Genomic DNA, 20,310 nt, shown 5'->3' with positions numbered 1-20,310 from the left:
GTCAGTGGCATTCAGTTAAGGCTAAGCGTGTTTTACTTACCAAATAGAGATATGCTACAAAAGAAAATCAGTAATAGTCTGTGACTATTCAAAACTATCTCAGCAAAATCTAGGAATTGGAGAGGTAGAAAGGCAGAAGTAAAAGGTATCTTAAGGCCTTTTTTTTTGGAAGCGGGACTGAATGGGGTAGGATGGGTAAGTAAAAGGATTTTAAAGATCTTATCCCCTTAGGGATGATGCAGGAGAATATCTTGTTTGAGGAAATAGTTGGAATCTTGAGAACATGTTAATGAACAAAATATGCAATTGGAATAAGGGTTGAGAGAAGGAAGGTAACTATTTGTTAAATTAACCAGGGGAGGAAAAACAAATGAAAGGTAATTGTGCAAATCAGTAAAAATAGGGGAAAAGAGTGAAAATAAACAAATAGAAATATAGAAAACAACTAATACAGTAAGATGAAAGGAAAGCATGGAGTTTATCAGCTGCAATAATGATTGTGATCAGGTCGAATATATTTAATAAGAGACAAACTGGTTGAATTAAACCCAGCTATATCATGTTGTTTACCAGAATCAGATATTTATAAAATAACAATTTGTAAGTAAAGGGGTCTCTTGACTCTTAGAGTCAAAAGAAATGCAAACAAAAGGAAAGCATGAGTAGAATTTTAGCAACAAATGAGATAGAATTAAGGATTAGAAGCACTAAATAGTGTAACGGAGCACATTTTATAATGGAGACACTCTGTGAGAGTATAACAACGAACTGTATAAAGCTCCCCTAAAATATCTAAAATGCAAGAAGTTCTTGGTTAGAGTACAACTTCGGGAGATTTTAATACATCTCTTCAAAAATTAGATTACAGTTTAAACATGAATTTGGAATAATGCATTTTCATGAAAAATGAACACATTTAATTTATTTTATAGGAATTTACATCTTTTGAGATCAGTTAGAGCAATGGAACGATTTATAAAATGAGTTTCAAAACCAACTTAAAAAAGAAAATAGCAGCACTCAGATCCTGGTTTCTAATACCACTCTAATAAAAGGAACATGGAGAAACGGCTGATTCTAGGGATGGGTTAGGGAAAACACAGAATGATCATAGAGTATCTTGTAGTATCAGAATCCAAACAGGTATTCAAAAAACAAAGGGGTACTTGCTTCAGCAGCACATATACTAAAATTGGAACAATACAGAGATTTTCATGGCCCTTGTATAAGGACGACATGCAGATTGGCAAAGCATTCCATATTTCTGTAAATTTTATGTATGTTTTATCAGAATTTTTTAAAAAAAGAATGAGTTCACATGAAAGGAACACAGGAACCAACTGAAAGAGCTCCCAAGGGCCAAAACTGAAACAATTGGATTATAACCTAATGTATAAAATAAATATCCATGAGTCATACTGGTATAAATGATTGAATAAGTGATTTATTTATTGAACTATCCTAGGGTTTTTATAAGCTGCATAAAATGAATTGGGGGAAATTGACAAGTGTTTATACAGAAGGATTCCAAATAATATGTGTAGGTAGTTCCCTCTTCAGGAAGTAGAGTTTAACTACCCCTGCCCCTCTTGTGGGCTGGGCTGATTGGACTTGCTTCCAAATAGACTGTCGAAAGGGAAAATAACTTTGGAGTGGAGAAACCTGGCAAACACTACTTTAGCCAGATGATCAAGGTAACCTCACTAGTGATGTAAATCATTGATACCATGTAACCCCTGATATGATGTGATGAGATGGGCACTGTCCACCAAACCTACAACCTCAGTCTAATCATGAGAAAAACATCAGACAAACCCACATTGTGGGGCATTCTACAAAATAACTAACCAGTCTCTTCCAAAGTGTCAAGGTCGTGAAAAACAGTGGGAAACAAAACAGTCTGGGAAACAAAAAAGAGACTAAGGAGACATGATGACTAAATGCGGTGGATCCTAGATTGGATTCTGGAACAAACAAAGGATATTAGTGGAATAGCTGGTGAAGTTCAAATAAAGCCTGGCATGTAGTTAATAGCAGTGTACAAATGTTGATTTCTTTTTTTGACATATGTATGAGGGTAATGAAGGTGTTAACGTTAAGAAAAACTGGGTAAGAGATATAAGAGGATTCTGAATTGTCTTTTCAAGTCTTCAGCAAATCTAAAATTATTCTAAAATAAAATTTATTTAAAAAAAAAAAAAAAAAGACTTACAGGTCTGAAGCCTGTCTAACCTTTAATAAGGATTCTGATGTTATTTAAAGAGGTCTGCACAGAAGGAAAAAAAAAGCTCTCCAGTTCATTTTATGCAGCTTGTAAAAACGTTGGGTCCATGAAGTGAGGTTTTCTCTAAAACTTCTATACAGAACACAAACCCTCAGAAGCAAAAAAAAATGCTCCCGCTTGGTAGAAGACAGAAGATAGGGACACTTCTCTGTTTCTGCTTGGTTTGAGGTAGGAAAGAAAATCCACCGGGAAATTAAATTCTAGCCTTAAGCATCATACTAGTTTGGAGTTTGAAATTTTAATGTCTGTAGAGTGATGGAACTCTCAAATTAAGAAATTAACATGAAATTTCATTTTTGATCACCTAACGAAGTTTCTTTTAAAAACTAAGTTTTAAAGAACACAAGATTATAGCTAGAAAGTTCTTTTAATTCTCTTATTAAACAAATACTACTTTTATTCTGAAATTCTTGTATTCTTGTATTAAACTTAAGGTATGCTTTTATTTCTGTAATTTACTCATTATAATACATTTTTTAAAACAATCTGCTCTGTCTGTATAGGGAAAGATGTAGTAAATACTGGGTACAGAATGGCCATAAGGTTTGGAAATGTTGGCAAATATACATAATTTTTAACATTACATTACAATACATGATAGGTCATGGATGTTACATGATATATTCAGTGCATTGTTTGTTCCTCATCAGCAGTGCATGGTTCAGTGCACTGTGTCAAACAGCAAAGAGCAGCGTGAATTACTGCAGCATTTTCAGAAATCCCTGCACATCTATGATATGTTGTCTCCAATGATTTATGCCAGTTATTACTGAATAAACCTGTGTTTATAGCATACCCCAGAGTAAGTAATTAAGCAGACAAAAATCCAAAATATGTATTTCAGATTTTGTGGCCACTCTGTCAAATTGTTTTGCTTGTTGATAATCCTTAGTAGTTAAGAATACCTGCTGTTTCTGTTGTCCACTATTTAAAAAATATATAATGCATAGAGGTTTTGTAGTCTAATATAATTGCATCATCATATTTTGCTTCAGATTTATTGACTCGGTTGCATTTTATAGTTGGTATCTTTACTTTTCCAGTGTAGAGTTATAAAAATTAGAGATTAAAAAATTGTTTGTTTTAAAGATAAGACTATGTTATATCGTTTTTAGTGGGAGCATGTGTGGTATATAAAAACATGCATTTTATTTAAAGCTTAATGTAGTTAGGAGCTGAAAACCTACCTTATTTTTAATAACACTAGTACCACTATCTCTAAGGCAAATTCTCATCTTCACAACTCATATCCTCACGAATCTTAAAATTTTGACAGTATGGAAATTAGTTGTACCAAATGCTGCTCAGTAATAATAATTGAAATGGTGAAAACACCATTACTCATCAATATTGATGCAGGTTGCCAAGATTCAGATTCTGGTGTTGGTATTTAATAGTTGTGTGACCATGGGCAAGTTAATTAACCTCATTGTGCCTCAGTTTCCTCATCTGTAAAGTGCTAACAATAGTATATACTTTGTAAGGTTATTGTGACGATTAAAGTAATTAATAGATACAAAGCACTTAGAACAGTACCTGGCACATGATGCTCACTATTTGCTAACCCCTGTCACAGATACACTCCTGTCACTACTCTTATTAGTTTCTTCTTGTGTCATTTTCATGTTTTGTTTTCAATTTAGGTGCTCTGACTTTTACAGTGTAAGAATATGAAATCCTTACAGGAAAATTCCTTTAGGATTTTTGTTTAATTAATTAATTAAATTAATTATATTGCCCTGTGATAAGTGTTGATCACTCGGGTGAATGCGTTTACATATAACAGAATAACCTCCTTTAATTCCCCTGTTAAATAAAATGGAAATATTTTTAGAAGCTTTTGTTTAGGATGGGAAGGTAGCTATTGTAGCTCCCTGGTTTATTGCGTTTTTTGCAAACCTCCTTCTTTAATGCTTTTATCCCACAATTAGCTATAGGTTTTTTGCTTTTCTCCCAAACTAGTGTATATTTGGACTTCTGTAGTGTTTTAGGATCCTTATTTACTAAGGATTCCTGTTCAGAATTCTGAAAATTGGTTAGGTGTGAAGTCTGACAATGTAATATATTTTTTGAAGTATAATTATACCCCCATGATGTAGTCATATTATAAGACTAAAATACTTATTTCATGATTTCTAGTTTTGTACATAACATTTTTTGTACTGCTTTTGGAATTATCCTCAAGGACAAGATCTTATTCACTCTTTATTCATTGATCTTTAAACAACTAGAAACATTTACAGCAAAATTGGGCAAGTTGAGTATTTATTATAAGCTGACTAACTTTTTTTATTCCAAAAATGCATGTGACAATGAAATATTAGGAGTTTTTTAAAAGTTTTTTTTAACAGATTATGAAGGCAGTTCCAAAAGAAAAATTCTCAAGTTTTGTGTATTGGGGGAATAAATATATAACTTTCCAAAGTGACTACTTTGAAAGGACAAATACTTGTATTTATTTATTAAATATTTGTTTGAAAGACTGCCTGCTGTCAGCTTTCATAGATTGACAGTTTAAATAAAATATAGTCACTGCCCTTAGGGATCTTATAGTGCATTAAGGTTTACTATATTTGGGTAATATAGTGTTACTATTTTATAGTACCACTTTTTATATGACAAACAAGCTATGATTTGCTTTTTGATAAACATATTTTAAGTATTCCCTCTACTTTTTCATTTTAAAAATATTTTTTTCTTTTAGACTGAAACTATATAAATTTCCTTTTCTAGGAAAGAATACCCACCTCATGTCCAAAAATTTGAAAGTAATCCTGTAAGGTTAAGTCGGCCCCAAGGTGGTGGTAAGTGTGCAGTTTTTTTGTTACACCCGTGAAGGGTTTTGAGTAGTTGTAAGAAAGGTCGAATAGGAGTATGGTACCAGTTTTAGAATAGTCCCAGGTATAATAGAAATATATAGACCCATTTTTTTATAACTGATTTGAGAATTTGTTATAATTGTGACCTGAAATCATTGGGGAATGATTCAAGGAGTGCACATTCAGGTGATTATAGTTGAAAATCTTTTTGATTATATTAGCATTGTTGTTAAACTCAGGATCCAAATATTAACTCTAGATGGGTTATAGCTTCAAAATTGTGTTTTGTTGCACTTTGTTATAATCTTCCATTATGTGATTTTCTTGATTAAAATGGTTTTGATCCTAAAATTTAGAATACATTAGGCACTGAATTAAAAAGAGTCCATACCTGGTAAAACTGTGCTAATAGTAGATGTTGGAAAATTATTGTAAGTAGAAGTTTATATTTGCATTGAAATACTTTTTAATACAGTGATATATTGAGCAAAAATAAAATAAGAGCAGATAGCATTTATGAAAAATGTTTCACCATCAAATTGATGTTCATTATCTAGAATACAGATTCTTAATCTGTGTGTCCATCTTGTTTGTCCCAGGCCTTTGCTTGTTTATTTATTCATTTTTTGACCTTTAAAAAAAATTATAGTTGATTTACAATATTATATTAGTTTCAGATGTACAGCATTGTGATTCAGTATTTGTACAGGTTATTCTTTATTAAGTTATTACAAGATAATGGCTGTAATTCCCTGTGCTATGGAATATATCCTCGTTGCTTGTATATTTTATGAATAGTAGTTTGTATCTCTTAATCCCATAGGCCTTTGCTTATTTAAATAGCACTAGGGACTCTTATTATCCAAAATCTAATGATTTTAAGCAGCTCCAGTGGGTAAGACTCCGCGCTCCCAGTGCAGGGGCCCGGGTTCGATCCCTGGTCACGGAACTAGATCCCACATGCATGCCACAACTAAAGAGTTTACATGCCACAACTAAGAGTCCACGTGCCGCAACTAAGAAGTCCGCATGCCACAACTAAAAATCCTGCATGCTGCAACTAAGACCCGGCGCTGCATAAATAGATAGATAGATAGATAGATAGATAGATAGATAGCAGCTAGGTTTTCCTGACTGCCAACAGTTTTTTTTTTCTTCTTTTTTTGAAGCACCTATATTCTTCTTCTAGTTTGGGTGAAAATCTTTTATGCATATATTGAACATATCCTATTTTATAAAGAGAATATTCCAAACTTAGCTTCATCCTTTCTTAACAACTTTGCAGTTATGAATGTGAATTATTATACTTCGCAATGCATAGTTCTGTTCACTGAGTTTATTAGGTGTAGTAATAATGACTAGCCTCTTTAACATTCATACCTTAAACTTTTATTGAATTCTTAATCTGCCCTAGATGCTGAGTCAGATGCTTTACATTCATTATTTGTTTTTATCGTGGCTCCCTACCCAAGATCTCGATAAGCTAAATTCAACTTTACCTACATTTTGTACAGAGGAGGAAATTGAGGCTCGGAGGGATTACACAACTTGCTCAAGGACACAGACTAGTATTGGAATCCGGGTCTATTTAATGCTAAAGGCCATGCATTCTCTTAACCACTGTGCTATACTATTTTCTCCTTAGATCAGAAAGAAACTTACTCCTAATCCTCAGGGAAGAACTGCACAATAGGTACTATTATCATTCCCCTTACACAGATGCATTTCAGTAAGTTAAGTGATTTGGCCCATTTATATGGTTTTAGATACCAATCAGCCCCAGACTTTTTTGAAAAATTTTTTGTTTATTCAATAACATTCATTAAGTAGATAAGAATAACCTTTTTTTAAGAAAAACTTTTTATTTTGAAATCATTTTAGACTACTGAAAAGTTACTAAAATAGGACTCATTTACCCTTTACCCAGCTGCTCCTAATGTTAACATGTTACAATCACGGTACATTTACAAAACTAAGAAATTGGCATCGGTATAACATTCTTAACTAAGCAACAGACCTTGCTCTCATTTCACCAGTTTTTCACTGGTAACTTTTTTCTGTTCTAAGATCTAGTTTGGGATCTTACATTGCATTTGTTTGTCACATCTCCTAAGTTTCCTTGACAATTTTGAAGAGTAATGGACAGTTACTTCATAGAATACCTTTCTGTTTGGAAGTTTGTATGATGTTATCTTATGATTAGATTGAGGCTATGCATTTTTGGCAAGGCTTTCATGAAAGTGATGTTGTGTCTTTTTCTACACATTATATCAGGGGTTGTATGATGTTGATTTGTCTTACTGCTGGTGATGTTAAACGTGATATCTTGGTTAGGTGGTTTCTGCTGGGTTTCTCCACTGTAAAATTATTTTTTTTCCCTTTGTACTTAATAAAGATCTTGGGAGAGATACTCTAACACTATGCAGATACCCTCTTTTTCCTCAAAATTGCACCCACTGATGTTGCATCTCTTGGTGGATCTTGCTGGCAACAGTTATTACTTGGTGTTTATCTAATGGTAATTTTCTGTTTTCTTCATTTCTTTTACATTTATTAATTGAAATTCTTTTGTAGGAAAGAGCTGTACCGTCTCCTTTATTTACTTATTCAGTTTATGCCTGTGGACTCATAATAAAGTGTGTGTGTAAATACATACTTACATATGTATATATATATATATACACACACACATATATATACACACATATACATATATATAACGTTATATATATATGTGTGTATATATATGTGTATATATCTATGTGTGTGTGTGTGTGTGTGTGTGTGTGTGTGTGTGTGTGTGTGTATATATATATATATATAGGGTTGGCCAAAAAGTTTCTTTGGTTTTTAAGCAAAAATAAAAGACACATTTTTCATTTTCACCAAGAACTTTATTGAACAATTTATTCACCCTTTTGTTCCACTACCTTCTGCCATTTTTCAGGCAACTTCATAATTCCACGTTCCCAAAACTTTTTATCTTTTCGAACAAAGAACTGTACCAGTTGCCTTTTACATTCTTCCAGAGATTGGATATTTTTTCCATTAAGAGAATCTTGTGGGGCTTCCCTGGTGGTGCAGTGGTTGAGAGTCTGCCTGCCAATGCAGGGGACACGGGTTTGGGCCCTGGTCTGGGAAGATCCCACATGCCGCGGAGCAACTGGGCCTGTGAGCCACAATTACTGAGCCTGCGCGTCTGGAGCCTGTGCTCCGCAACAAGAGAGGCCGCGATAATGAGAGGCCCACGCACCGCGATGAAGAGTGGCCCCCGCTTGCCGCAACTAGAGAAGGCCCTCGCGCAGAAACGAAGACCCAACACAGCCATAAATAAATAAATACATTTTAAAAAAAAAAGAGAATTTTGTAAAGGCCGAAATAAATGTAAATACAAAGGTGCAATGTCTGGTGAATACGGCGGATGAATCAGAACTTCCCAGCCAAACTGTAACAGCTTTTGCCTGGGTCATCAGAGGAACATGCGATCTTGCGTTATCCTGATGGAAGATCATGCGTTTTCTGTTGAGTAATTCCGGATGCTTGTCGTCGAGTGCTGCTTTCAGTTGGTCTAACTGGGAGCAGTACTTGTTAGAATTAATCGTTTGGTTTTCCGGAAGGAGCCCATAATAGAGGACTCCCTTCCAATCCCGCCATATACACAACATCACCTTCTTTGGATGAAGACCTGCCTTTGGTGTGGTTGGTGGTGGTTCATTTTGCTTGCCCCACGATCTCTTCCGTTCCACATTAGTGTACAGTATCCACTTTTCATAGCCCATCACAATTTGTTTTAAAAATGGAACGTTTTCGTTACATTTCAGAAGCGAGTCATATGCAGAAATATGCTCAAGGTTTCTTCCGTTTAACTTCTGTGGATCCCAAACATCAAAGCAATTAACATAACCAAGCTGGTGCCAGTGATTTTCCACTCTTGATTTGGATATTTTGAGTACGTAGGCTGTCTCCCGCTTGGTATAATGTTGATTGTTCTCAATTAATGTCTCGATTTGATTGCTATCAACTTCAACTGGTCTACCCGACCATGGAGCATCGTCCAGCAAGAAATCTCCAGCACAAAACTTCACAAACCACTTTTGACACATTCAGTCAATCGCAGCACCTTCTCCATACATTGCACAAATCTTTTTTTTTGCGTTTCATTTGCGTTTTTAACCTTTCTTGAAATAATAAAGCATAATGTGCCAAAAACGTTGCTTTTTTCTTCCATCTTCAATATTAAAATGGCTACACAAAAATTCACCAATTTTGATAAGTTTTTTTTTAAATGCACACTGATATAACAACTGTCACAACAGAATCTAACGAAATTGTTTCAAATGAATTTAAAGACAACTAAGCGCTACTAGAGGAATCGTATGGAAAAAACGAACGAACTTTTTGGCCAACCCAAAATATATATACACACACATATCATGTGGACAGGTAATATTTGTAAACTTTGGGAAAGGGATATTGGTATACTTAACTTGTAAACTATAGCTGCTTTTGTGTTAGGTAGGTACACGTATACTTGGGTATAGTATGAATGACAGTGCTGTAACAGTATTACATATATTGTTGCACAAAGATTGCATTTTATTTTAGGATTTCCTTTGGAGATAGTTTTTAAAATGGTGAGATTTCAAACCCCAGGATCAGTAGTTACTGGCGTATCACCTGGAATAATTTTCTCCTAAAAAGAAATCACTGTCTTTTTATAGTTCTTAACACTTAAATTAACTTCCTTTATTATTGTTTTTCTCCTTTATTTTGCATTTAAGAGGCACTTAATATGAATTATAGCCATTTATTAGCACTAAGCTAACAAGCATTGATAAGCAGTTCTCTAGGATTAAATTAAAGCTTGTAAACTATTAAGTATAATTTTTGGACAGATCAGATATCCTATTGCTTTTTTGTTTGGTGTTCTTTTTATATTTTTTCTAAGCATGTAAAATAACAACATATAACTATAAATTAAGATCTCTTATTTTTTTCTCTATTCTTTCTTTTGTTTCTTAAACTTCCTTTTTGTTTTCCAGTCTGTTCTTTGTATTCTTTTTTTTTTTTTTTTTTTTTTTTTGTTCTTTGTATTCTTGTCAGAGAATTAATAGACGTTATATACTGTCTCTGAGTGAACATTTAATTGTATTCTTAATGTAATTACATTATGATTTCAACCTAAATCACCTGACTTAGCACTATTTAACTCATGTGCAGAAGAAAAATATCCCCTCACTCTTAACCAGTCAGGGTATCTTCTTCTGGTACCTTAACATATAACTTGCTAGACTTCTATGCATATATACCCTTTTTTTTTTTTTAATGCGTTTATACTATGTTTACTGTTCTGTAACTTGCTTCTTGACTTTGTTATGTTATTATCCGGTTTCTATACTCTCATTAAAAGACATTGGAATGTCAGAGGAAAACCAGAATGAAAAACACAATTAAAGGAAGTTGAGGAATCAAATAGATGAATTTATATATAGTGGACTTTACAAGTTAATATAGCCAAGTCTCTGTGGTCATTTTTTTCGTGAATGCATAGTGACCCACTATATTTCTGTACCATAATTTAGGTTCTTAATGTTTTGATATTATATATATTATTAATAATTTAGCTCATATTATGTGTTTTATCTATTATTTCCTTAGATCAAATCCCTAGAAATAAAATTATAAGGACGAAGTTTATGCACATTTTAAAGACTTTTGCTATATTACTGCCAAAATGCTTTCCGTAAAGGGTGTCAGCTCCCAGCAAGCAGGATCTGAGTGTGCCTGTTTTCTCGTATGCTCCTCAGCAACATTAGATATAACCATCCTTCAGGCTTTGCCAGGCTGATAGGGAAGTAGTATTTGGTTTTTTTCTTTAATTTCCTCATTACTGACTGATGAAGCATTTTATGTGTTCAGTGGCCATTTGGATTTCTTCTTTTATTCATGTCTGCCTGTTGTCTCCTTTGCCTGTTTATCACATTTAGCATAGACAAAAGTGATTTTTAAGGAGGTTGTAATGAGAATGTGATATATGACTGCCATTTTATTGTATACTGAAAACCAGTCATAGTAACAGCTACATGATGGAGAAAACCAGCTGTTTTTCTAATTAGTCTTTCTCTTTTGACAGACGATAAAAATAACTTAAAAGCAAATAAATAACCATAATAAAGATAGTTGTTTGTGTTCTAACTATCCTTGAGGTATATAGTTTCCAGCAGATTAGTAATATCACAACTAAATTTTCAAACAAAAAAGTTAAGGGCTGTCCTTGCCCCACCCCACCTCCGACTTCTATTATGAAAATTTTCAAAGATACCAAAAAGTTGAAAGACTTTCACAGTGAATACACATATATCTACTACATAGATTCTACAGTTAACACTTTTCTATACTTAACTTTATCACATATCCGTGTATCTAATCATCCATTTATGTATAAAAACTCATCTTACTTTTTTTCCAATGCATTTTCGAGTAAGTTACAGACACCAGTACAGTTTACTCCTAAACACTTCAGCAGGCATATCATTATCTAGAGTTCAATATTTGTTTTAGTTTTCTTTTTCTCTTTTGAAATAAAATTTACATACAATGAAATGCACAAGTCATAAGTGTACAGTAAAATACATTTTGACAAGTACACATACCTTACTAACCCAAAGCCCTGGGAAGACATAGTACAAATGATATCATCACCGCAGAAAGTTCCCTCATGTTCCTTTCAGGGTACTCCTCATCCCTGCCCCCTCAAAGGTAACTATTTTCATATAAGTGGAATAATACAATGTGTACTCTTTGTTGTAAGTCTTCTTTTCACTCTGGACAGTTTTTTTGAGATTCACCCATGTTGTTGCATGCATTAGTAATTTGTTACTTTAGTGTTCCATTGTATGGCCGTACCAGTTTGTTTATCATTCTCCTGATGATGGACACCTGAGTTGTTTCCAGGGGGTTTTTTTTGTTTGTTTGTTTGTTTTAAGATTATAAGTAAAGCTACTATAAATGTTCTTTTTATGGAGGACATTTTTTTTAAAGTTTAGGTTTTAAAATTTATTCTAAAGATCCAACCTATTAATCATTTTTACTTGTCTCATAGTATCTTCCATATTCTTACCTGTTATGCGTATCTGGAAATAGTGTGATATATTAAAAAGACATTGAGCTAGAAAATCCAGCAGGAAATATCCCAACCTCTTTTTTTTTTCATTGAAGTATATAGTTGATTTACAACTGTTGTGTTAGTGTCTGGTGTACAGCAAAGTGATTCAGTTATAAATATATATTCTTTTTCATATTTTTTTCCATTATAGGTTATTATAAGATACTGAATATAGTTCTCTGTGCCCTGCAGTAGGGCCTTGTCTTGTTGTTTATCTATTTTATATATAGTAGTTTGTATCTGCTAATCCCAAACTCCTAATTTATCCCTTCCCCACTTTCCTCTTTGGTAACCATAAGTTTATTTTCTATGTCTGTGAGTCTGTTTCTGTTTTTTGTTTTGTTTTTTTAATAAGTGCATTTGTATCATATTTTAGATTCCACATATATAAGTGATATCATATGATATTTGTCTTTTCTTTGTCTTACTTAGTATGATAATCTCTAGGTCCATCCATGTTACTGCAAATGGGGTTATTTCATTCTTTTTTTATGGGGAAGTAGTATTCCATTGTGTGTGTGTGTGTGTGTGTGTGTGTGTGTGTACACACATATCAATCTTCTTTATACATTCATCTGTTGAATGGACATTTAGGTTGCTTCCATGTCTTGGCTGTTGTAAATAGTGGTGCTGTGAACATTGGGGTGCATGTATCTTTTTGAATGAGAGTTTCCTCTGGATATATGCCCAGGAATGGGATTGCTGGGTCATATGGTAATTCTATTTTTAGTTTTTTAAGGAACCTCCATACTGTTCTCCATAGTGGCTGCACCAATTTATATTCCCACCAACAGTGAAGGAGGGTTCCCTTTTCTCCACACCCTCTCCAGCATTTATTGTTTGTGGACTTTTTAATGATGGCCATTCTGACTGGTGCACAGTGATTCCTCATTGTAGTTTTGATTTGCATTTCTCTGATAATTCATGATGTTGAGCATCTTTTCATGTGCCTATTGGCCATCTGTATATCTTCTTTGGAGAAATGTCTGTGTCTTCTGCCTGTTTTTTGATTGGATTGTTTGGTTTTTTTCGTTATTGAATCATATGCGCTGTTTGTATATTTTGGAAATTAAGCCCTTGTCGGTCGCATCATTTGAAAATATTTTCTCCCAGTCCATAGGTTGTCTTTTTGTTTTGTTGATGGTTTCCTTTGCTGTGCAAAAGCTTATAAGTTTGATTAGGTCCCATTTGTTTCTTTTTGCTTTTACTTCTATTGCCTTGGGAGACTGACCTAAGAAAACATTGGTACTATTTATGTCAGAGAATGCTTTGCCTGTGTTCTCTGCCAGGAGCTTCATGGTGTCTCGTGTTAATCTTGGTGTTTGTTTTGTGTGGTCTTGGGTAAACACTCAGTATTCACCTTCTCATCCCCAGAAGGGGGCATTCAGTGAAAGCAAGAGTGTCACATAGGTTTCATCTCAAGTACCTCCCTGGAGTACTTTGCTGAGGGTTTGGCACAGTTTAGCAAAAATGACTTCCATGATCAGTTAGCTGCTAAAACTTCCATGAGCCTCTTGTTAGGCATTTGCCATTCCTGGACCAGTCAAGTTTTAAATCTTTTGCCATATTATGTTTCTGGCTATAATTTGAAGCTAGTTAATTTTCACATGAATTGTCATAATCTTCTCAAATGATTTTCTCTTTCCATGGAAGATAGAATCCCAAAGGAATTTCTTAATCCTGACATTGGCATTAACTTATCTATGCTTATTGTCTCTTTGTAGATCTACTCTAGTTTCCCATACACTGTCAGTCATTTGCCATACTTCCACATCATGTTGGTTTCAGAAGTTTCATCTTAAAACGTCTAATTAGTGTCATTCTTTGCATTTTCTTTTTTTTTTTTTTGGTAAGGACCTCAGTAGAAATTCATTACTTCACATTCACCAGAGACTTCACATAGGAGAGAAGCCTTTTAAGTGTGATCAGTGTGGTAAGAGTTTTAGTCGGAGTTCAGTACTTATGTTCATCAGAGAGTCCACACAGGAGAAAAACCATATAAGTGTGATGAGTGTGGTAAGGGCTTCAGTCAGAGTTCAAATCTTCAAATTCATCAGTTAGTCCACGTGGGAGAAAAGTCCTATAAATGTGATGACTGTGGTAAGGGCTTTACCCAGCACTCAAATCTTCAAATCCATTAGAGGGTGCATACAGGAGAGAAGCCTTAACAAATGTTACGACTGTGGGAAGGACTTTAGTCACAGCTCAGATCTTCACATTCGTCAGAGGGTCCATACGGGGGAGAAGCCCTATACTTGTCATGAATGTGGGAAGGGCTTCAGCAAGAGTTCCAAACTTCACACTCACCAAAGAGTACATACTACAGAGAAACCCTATAAATGTGAACAGTGTGGGAAGGGCTTCAGTCAGCGTTCCCATCTTCTCATTCATCAGAGAGTCCATACAGGAGAAAAATCTTTTGTTTCTCTTTGGTTATCCTCTCCTCTCTACAGATTGACCTCCTGTTTACTCACTCTGTGCATGCTTATAATATTCTTTGCATTTTCTGTCTCTTTCCTTTAGTTCCTTATAGATAATCTTGATTTAGGGGGTCAAGATTTTAAAATCGTTTTTCTCTATTATCTTTTTTTTTTTTTCCTTTTTTGGTGCCAAAATTTATTTTCTTAAAAATCTAAAAACCTCTTAAAATCATTTTGTAATAACACAGTGATACAGAAGAGTTTCCATATTACAGATGTAAATTCAATGAAGAAGGGTATACTAGTATATATAAACTGTTGTAAAATAAGCTTTGGGGGAACATATGAACATTAGGTGTTCAGTGTGAACATTTTATATTTTCAGGTGAGGTGCAGGTGCAGAAATCTGAGATTACTGATTGCTAGAACGTTATTTAATTGAGCCCACGAAATGATTACAGGGTTGGGATTTTTAGGCCATAAATGAGGATTAAGTACAACGTTGAAGGCAGTATTTAAAATGCCATCTTAGGGGGTATAAACCTTTAAGTTGGGAAAGCAATTTCCTTTTTACCTGATTTCTCAAAATTAATTTCTCCAAAATTAATTTTCTCAAAGTAATTAGTGAGCCAATTCATAGTATTAGCTTATTTAACATTAGCTCTTTGGGTGCTTTGTATATTGGTTCTGTGGTTTTTTTGGTCTTTTGTTTGTTTGTTTTTTGTTATCTATTTTGTGTATAGTAGGGTATACTTATCAGTCTCAGTCTCCCAATTTAACCCTCCCCCTGCCCCCCTAGTAACCATAAGATTGTTTTCTATATCTGTGACTCTATTTCTGTTTTGTAAATAAGTTCATCTGTACCATCTTTTTAGATTCCACATATAAGCGTTATCATATGATATTTGTCTTTCTATGTCTGACTTACTTCACTCAATATGACAATCTCTAGGTCCATCCATGTTGCTGCAAATAACATTATTTCATTCTTTTTTATGGCTGAGTAATATTCCATTGTATATATGTACCACATCTCCTTTATCCGTTCATCTGTTGATAGACACTTAGGTTGCTTCCATGTCTTGGCTGTTGTAAATAGTGCTGCTGTCAACATTGGAGTGCCTGTCTCTATACACAGAAAATCCTAAAGATGCTACAAAAAACTACTAGAGCTCATTAATGAATTTGGTTAAGTTGCAGGATACAAAATTAATACACAGAAGTCTGTTGCATTTCTATACACTAACAGTGAAAGAACAGAAAGAGAAAGTAAAGAAACAATCTCATTTACCATTGCATCAAAAAGAATAAAATACCTAGGAATAAACCTACCTAAGGAGACAAAAGGCCTGTACTCCAAAAACTATAAGACGCTGATGAAAGAAATCGAAGATGACACAAACAGATGGAAAGATATACCATGTTCTTGGAACATGGTATTTACAATAGCCAGGGCATGGAAGCAACCTAAATGTCCATTGAGAGAGGACTAGATAAAGAAGATGTGGTCCATATAAACAACGATATGTCTCTATATCGCTTTCCTGCCAGACCCTACTCAGAGACTGACACTTTAAAAACTCTTATCATTTCAGTCCTGATCATACACTCACACTCTTCTCTCCACTGCAGCTATCTCATCATGTCTATGTCACATTTTCTCTACCTCTGAACACAGTTAACAAGGGGAGAAACAAGGGGTCCAAGCCTTGAGAGAAACTGAAAATTTTTATTGATAATAGAGAAAAACGTTGTTTATATTCATTAATCCAGTAAACATTTTTTGAGCCCCTGCCTTGTGCAGTTTCTAAACTCTGAGAAAACAGGTGACTAAAACATGATTTCTGCTTTTCCAGAGCTGACAGTATAATGGGAGGAAACAGATCAGTGCAAATAAGTAGCTTAAAATAAAATGAGTACTAATAGAAGTATGGATAAAGTGCTGTGGAAGCTCTGAGTATTTGCTTGATCATGCTTAGTGTGGGATAGAGGTAGCTTCTTAACAAAGAATAGTTTGAATTTACTAGATAAATAGGGAGGGCTTTGCTTGTGAAGAGAACAGCATATATATAAGAGAGTGAAAGAGAAAACATCCTGGAGAAATGCACTTATTTGAGGTATAGTTTTTTTGGAATTAAGACTGGAACATCAGTACAGCCTTCTGCTTGGCAAGATACGGGGTTTAGACTTTTTTCCTTAGCCAATGGAATCATTGAAAGATTTTAAGCATTAGAATGGTAGAATCATATTTGAAAGATGACCTTGGCAGTAGGGGAGAAGGATTTGAAGCAAACAAAATTGGAGTGAGGGAGATCAATTTAGGTGGGAGTTAAGCATCTGAAATACAGTGGCAGTGGAGTTGGAGAGGAAGGAATGAGTTCAAGAGCTATTAGTAGAATTCACTTGACTGTGAGAAAGGAGACACAAGGACAAGTCAACGCTTACTCAGATTTCTAGCTTTGGTGTCCAGGAAAATAAAGGTGTTCAGACTGGACAATGGATGAGAAGGTGGAGTCACTTAGTGGGACTCTGTGACTGCACTAAACCAGAATAATTGCATGGGTTTCTTAAGACAGTATTGTATACCAAGCTCAGAGAGATAATGCTAATTTTTATGTGTAGATAATCTCCTTATTTTAAAAAAATCAAAAGATAAGAGGATGTAAAAGATAGGAAAACGGAAGTATTTAACAAACTTGGAATTATGCAGGTACAGCATTTTAGTTTGTAGATTCATTAACTTTTGTTTTAGAAACATGTGTTCAGTTTTCTTTGCTGATGAAGTCAGATTGTAATAAATTTTGAATTGTTCTGTTTGGAGTTCGTTAAATCATTTAAAAATTCGAATTATGAATTAATTAGAAATGAAAATGATTGAATTTACATTGAAAAATAATGAAGAAAATTCTCTTTTGTGTGTCTTGAATTTAAAAAACCATTAAATTGAGAATTAGTTTCCTTTATCTAAGCAGTTGTACCCAATGTTTGAATTCAAATTTTTCTCATTACCAATCTAAGAAGAGTAACCAACTTAGGGGGAAAAAAAAATGTGTGTGTGTGTGTGTGTGTGTGAGAGAGAGAGAGATTCAGTGTAGGAAGTGCTCTTCTGCCTTAGTTGCACAGAATAAGCTGAAGAGAATATTGGTACACTTGATGAAAATGGTCCACAGTTTGGGAGGTGGGAGAGAGATCCTGGTAAAGAATAGACAAGAGCAACCAGGAGATGGCCACTGGCTCTGACCTAAAGTTCTGTTTTTCTTTGTTGTACATATTGAAACATTAGTTTATTTTAACTAAAACATAATTTGATAATATAAGTTAGTATTTTTTCATGGCAAAAGATCATGAGGAATTTATAAAGTTTAATTTCAGTACTTTTTTTTCCCCTTCCTTTAGATCGTATAATGAAAAAAACAGAAGAGTCTGAATCACACCCGGAATCTGAAATTAAAAGGAAAGTTGCACAGAAACGTCACAGTAGTACAGATCAGTCTACCCCATATTCTCTGTCTTCTGCTTCCAAAAAATGTTTAACTGATTTAGAGGTGGGTAGAGAAATTATTCTTTGTTGCTAATCAATTGGTATTTTTATTAATATTATTTTTAGTATTTATTAAATTCTAGGTGAACTTTCGAATAGGACTGGAAGAGAACTAGAAAAGTTATTTAGGCAAACTTTTCTGCCTTCATTAGATCATTTTTCAATTATCAAAAATCCAGAATATATATCTTTCTGAAAAGAACTTGTGAGTACCTCCCTGCAGCATACTTCAAATGATTGCTCTCAATCAGAAGTTTTTAGAAATAAGTTTAAATTTATAGAAAAAATGATAAGTATCCACATATTCTTCCATTTAATTCCCCAGTTTTCCACATTTGCTTTATTGTTCTCCCTCACTCTGCCTTTCCTTTGTGTGTGTGTGTGTGTGTGTGTGTGTGTGTGTGTATATTTTTCTGTACCATTTGGGTATAAGTAAGGCAGAATGCCCATTTACTACATAATACTTTAGTGTGTGTTTCCTTAAAAAAAAAAAAATTCTCCTATATAACCAGAGTACAACTGTCAAAGATTTTTAATTAACATGGATCCAAAATTATCATCTAATCCACAAACTTCATTCAGATTTTCCCTAACCAGTGTCCTTTATGGGAACAGGATCCAGTTCAGGATCATGTACATTTAGTTGTCATGATCTTCAGTCTTCTTTAATCTGGAATCATTCCTTGATATTCCCTTCTCATTAATAACCTTGATATTTGTAAGGAATATAGGCCTCTTACTTTGTACCTCAAGTTGGGTTTGTCTAATGGTTCATCATAATTTATACATTTTTCAAGAATCCTCAGAAGTGATGCTATGAATCTTATTGCATCATATCAGGAAGTAAAGAATGTTGATTTTCACATTACTCACTTTTATCTTAAGATGTACTCTTCTAGATTTTTCCAGGTATTTTAGTAGGTATTTTTAATAGATATTTCTATACTCATTTATTTATTTTACTTATTTATTTTTGGCTGCTTTGGGACTTTGTTGCCGTGTGTGGGCTTTCTCTAGTTGTGGCGAGTGGGCTTCTCATTGCCGTGGCTTCTCCTGTTGCGGAGCACGGGCTCTAGGCACGCGAGCTTCAGTAGTTGCAGCACGTGGGCTTCAGTAGTTGTGGCTCGCCAGCTCTAGATCATGGGCTCAGTAGTTGTGGCGCACGGGCCTAGTTGCTCCGCGGCATGTGGAATCTTCCCAGACCAGAGCTTGAACCTGGGTCCCCTGCACTGCAGGCGGATTCTTAACCACTGCGCCACCAGGGAAGTCCCTATACTCATTTATTAATAAGAGTTTTTTCTTATCCCACGTTTACTTATATATTTTTCTATTTTTATCAGCATAGACACATAGATTCTTATTTTACTCAAAATGGTTATACTCTATAACTATCATTTTTCATTTTGATGCTCAAATTGTCCCAGACTTGGCCATGGAAACTTCTTCAAGCTGGCTACTGTTTCTTTTTGACATATTCCCATCATTATTTGAGTACTTACTTTATGGTATAACCAGATGGTCTAGACTTCTTTGTATTTTCTCTGCATCAGCTCTAGAGTCATGCATTTCTCCCAAGGAGCCATTGTTTCTATAAGTGGAGGGAAGGTATTTGGGCAGTAGTTGTGCTCGTTGCTACTAGGTGTCACGTTTATAGGCCCTCTCAGTGACTGAACTAGGAAATATTTTGTGTGCGTTTGTGTTAATATTCAGTACTTATTAAAATCTGTGAGTTTACATTGACAATTCCATTTCTAGTTCAACACCACAGTGTTTACTTTAGCCTTCTTGTATGTTGCATGTTTGTAACTCCCTTCTCTGACAGTGAGAAACCTGTCTCCCATCATCTCCAGTGTATTTACTTATTTGCTCCATTGCCTTTTACGTGCCCAGTCCTCTGGCATGCCAGCCTAAGGTCGGCTTGGGACATACTGGCCTCCCCCACAGTGCTTGGCCCACTGCTTGACCCAGGGAAAGGAGGAAAGAAGAAGAAAGCCCCTTCCCAGGCACATCATCCTTCCTCCATTAGGCATGCAAGCTAAAAACCTCAGAATTTTTTTTTTAACATCTAATATATATTTTCT

At 34.6% G+C, this 20,310-nt stretch overlaps 1 protein-coding gene and 1 non-coding gene across 8 annotated transcripts in view; both read left to right on the top strand.

The window, feature by feature from the left end:
• SENP6 (SUMO specific peptidase 6) overlaps positions 1–20,310 on the top strand; it is a 105,858-nt gene that overhangs the window by 46,074 nt on the left and 39,474 nt on the right. For 4 of the 7 annotated variants that reach the window (XM_059941774.1, XM_059941773.1, XM_059941772.1 and 1 more), the window contains 2 exons: positions 5,018–5,088; positions 18,085–18,233. In XM_059941774.1, the coding sequence (XP_059797757.1) occupies positions 5,018–5,088; positions 18,085–18,233 (220 nt within the window). The remainder of the gene's footprint in view (positions 1–5,017; positions 5,089–18,084; positions 18,234–20,310) is intronic. The other 3 variants (XM_059941777.1, XM_059941775.1, XM_059941776.1) reach the window with 1 other exon arrangement.
• LOC132376487 (U6 spliceosomal RNA) lies at positions 1,163–1,266 on the top strand. Its single transcript, XR_009506324.1, has one exon. It is a non-coding gene; the product is annotated as a U6 spliceosomal RNA (small nuclear RNA).

This window comes from Balaenoptera ricei, chromosome 12, assembly GCF_028023285.1.
Source record: "Balaenoptera ricei isolate mBalRic1 chromosome 12, mBalRic1.hap2, whole genome shotgun sequence".
Classification (NCBI taxonomy): domain Eukaryota; kingdom Metazoa; phylum Chordata; class Mammalia; order Artiodactyla; family Balaenopteridae; genus Balaenoptera; species Balaenoptera ricei.
This window is presented reverse-complemented; position numbering and strand designations above follow the sequence as displayed.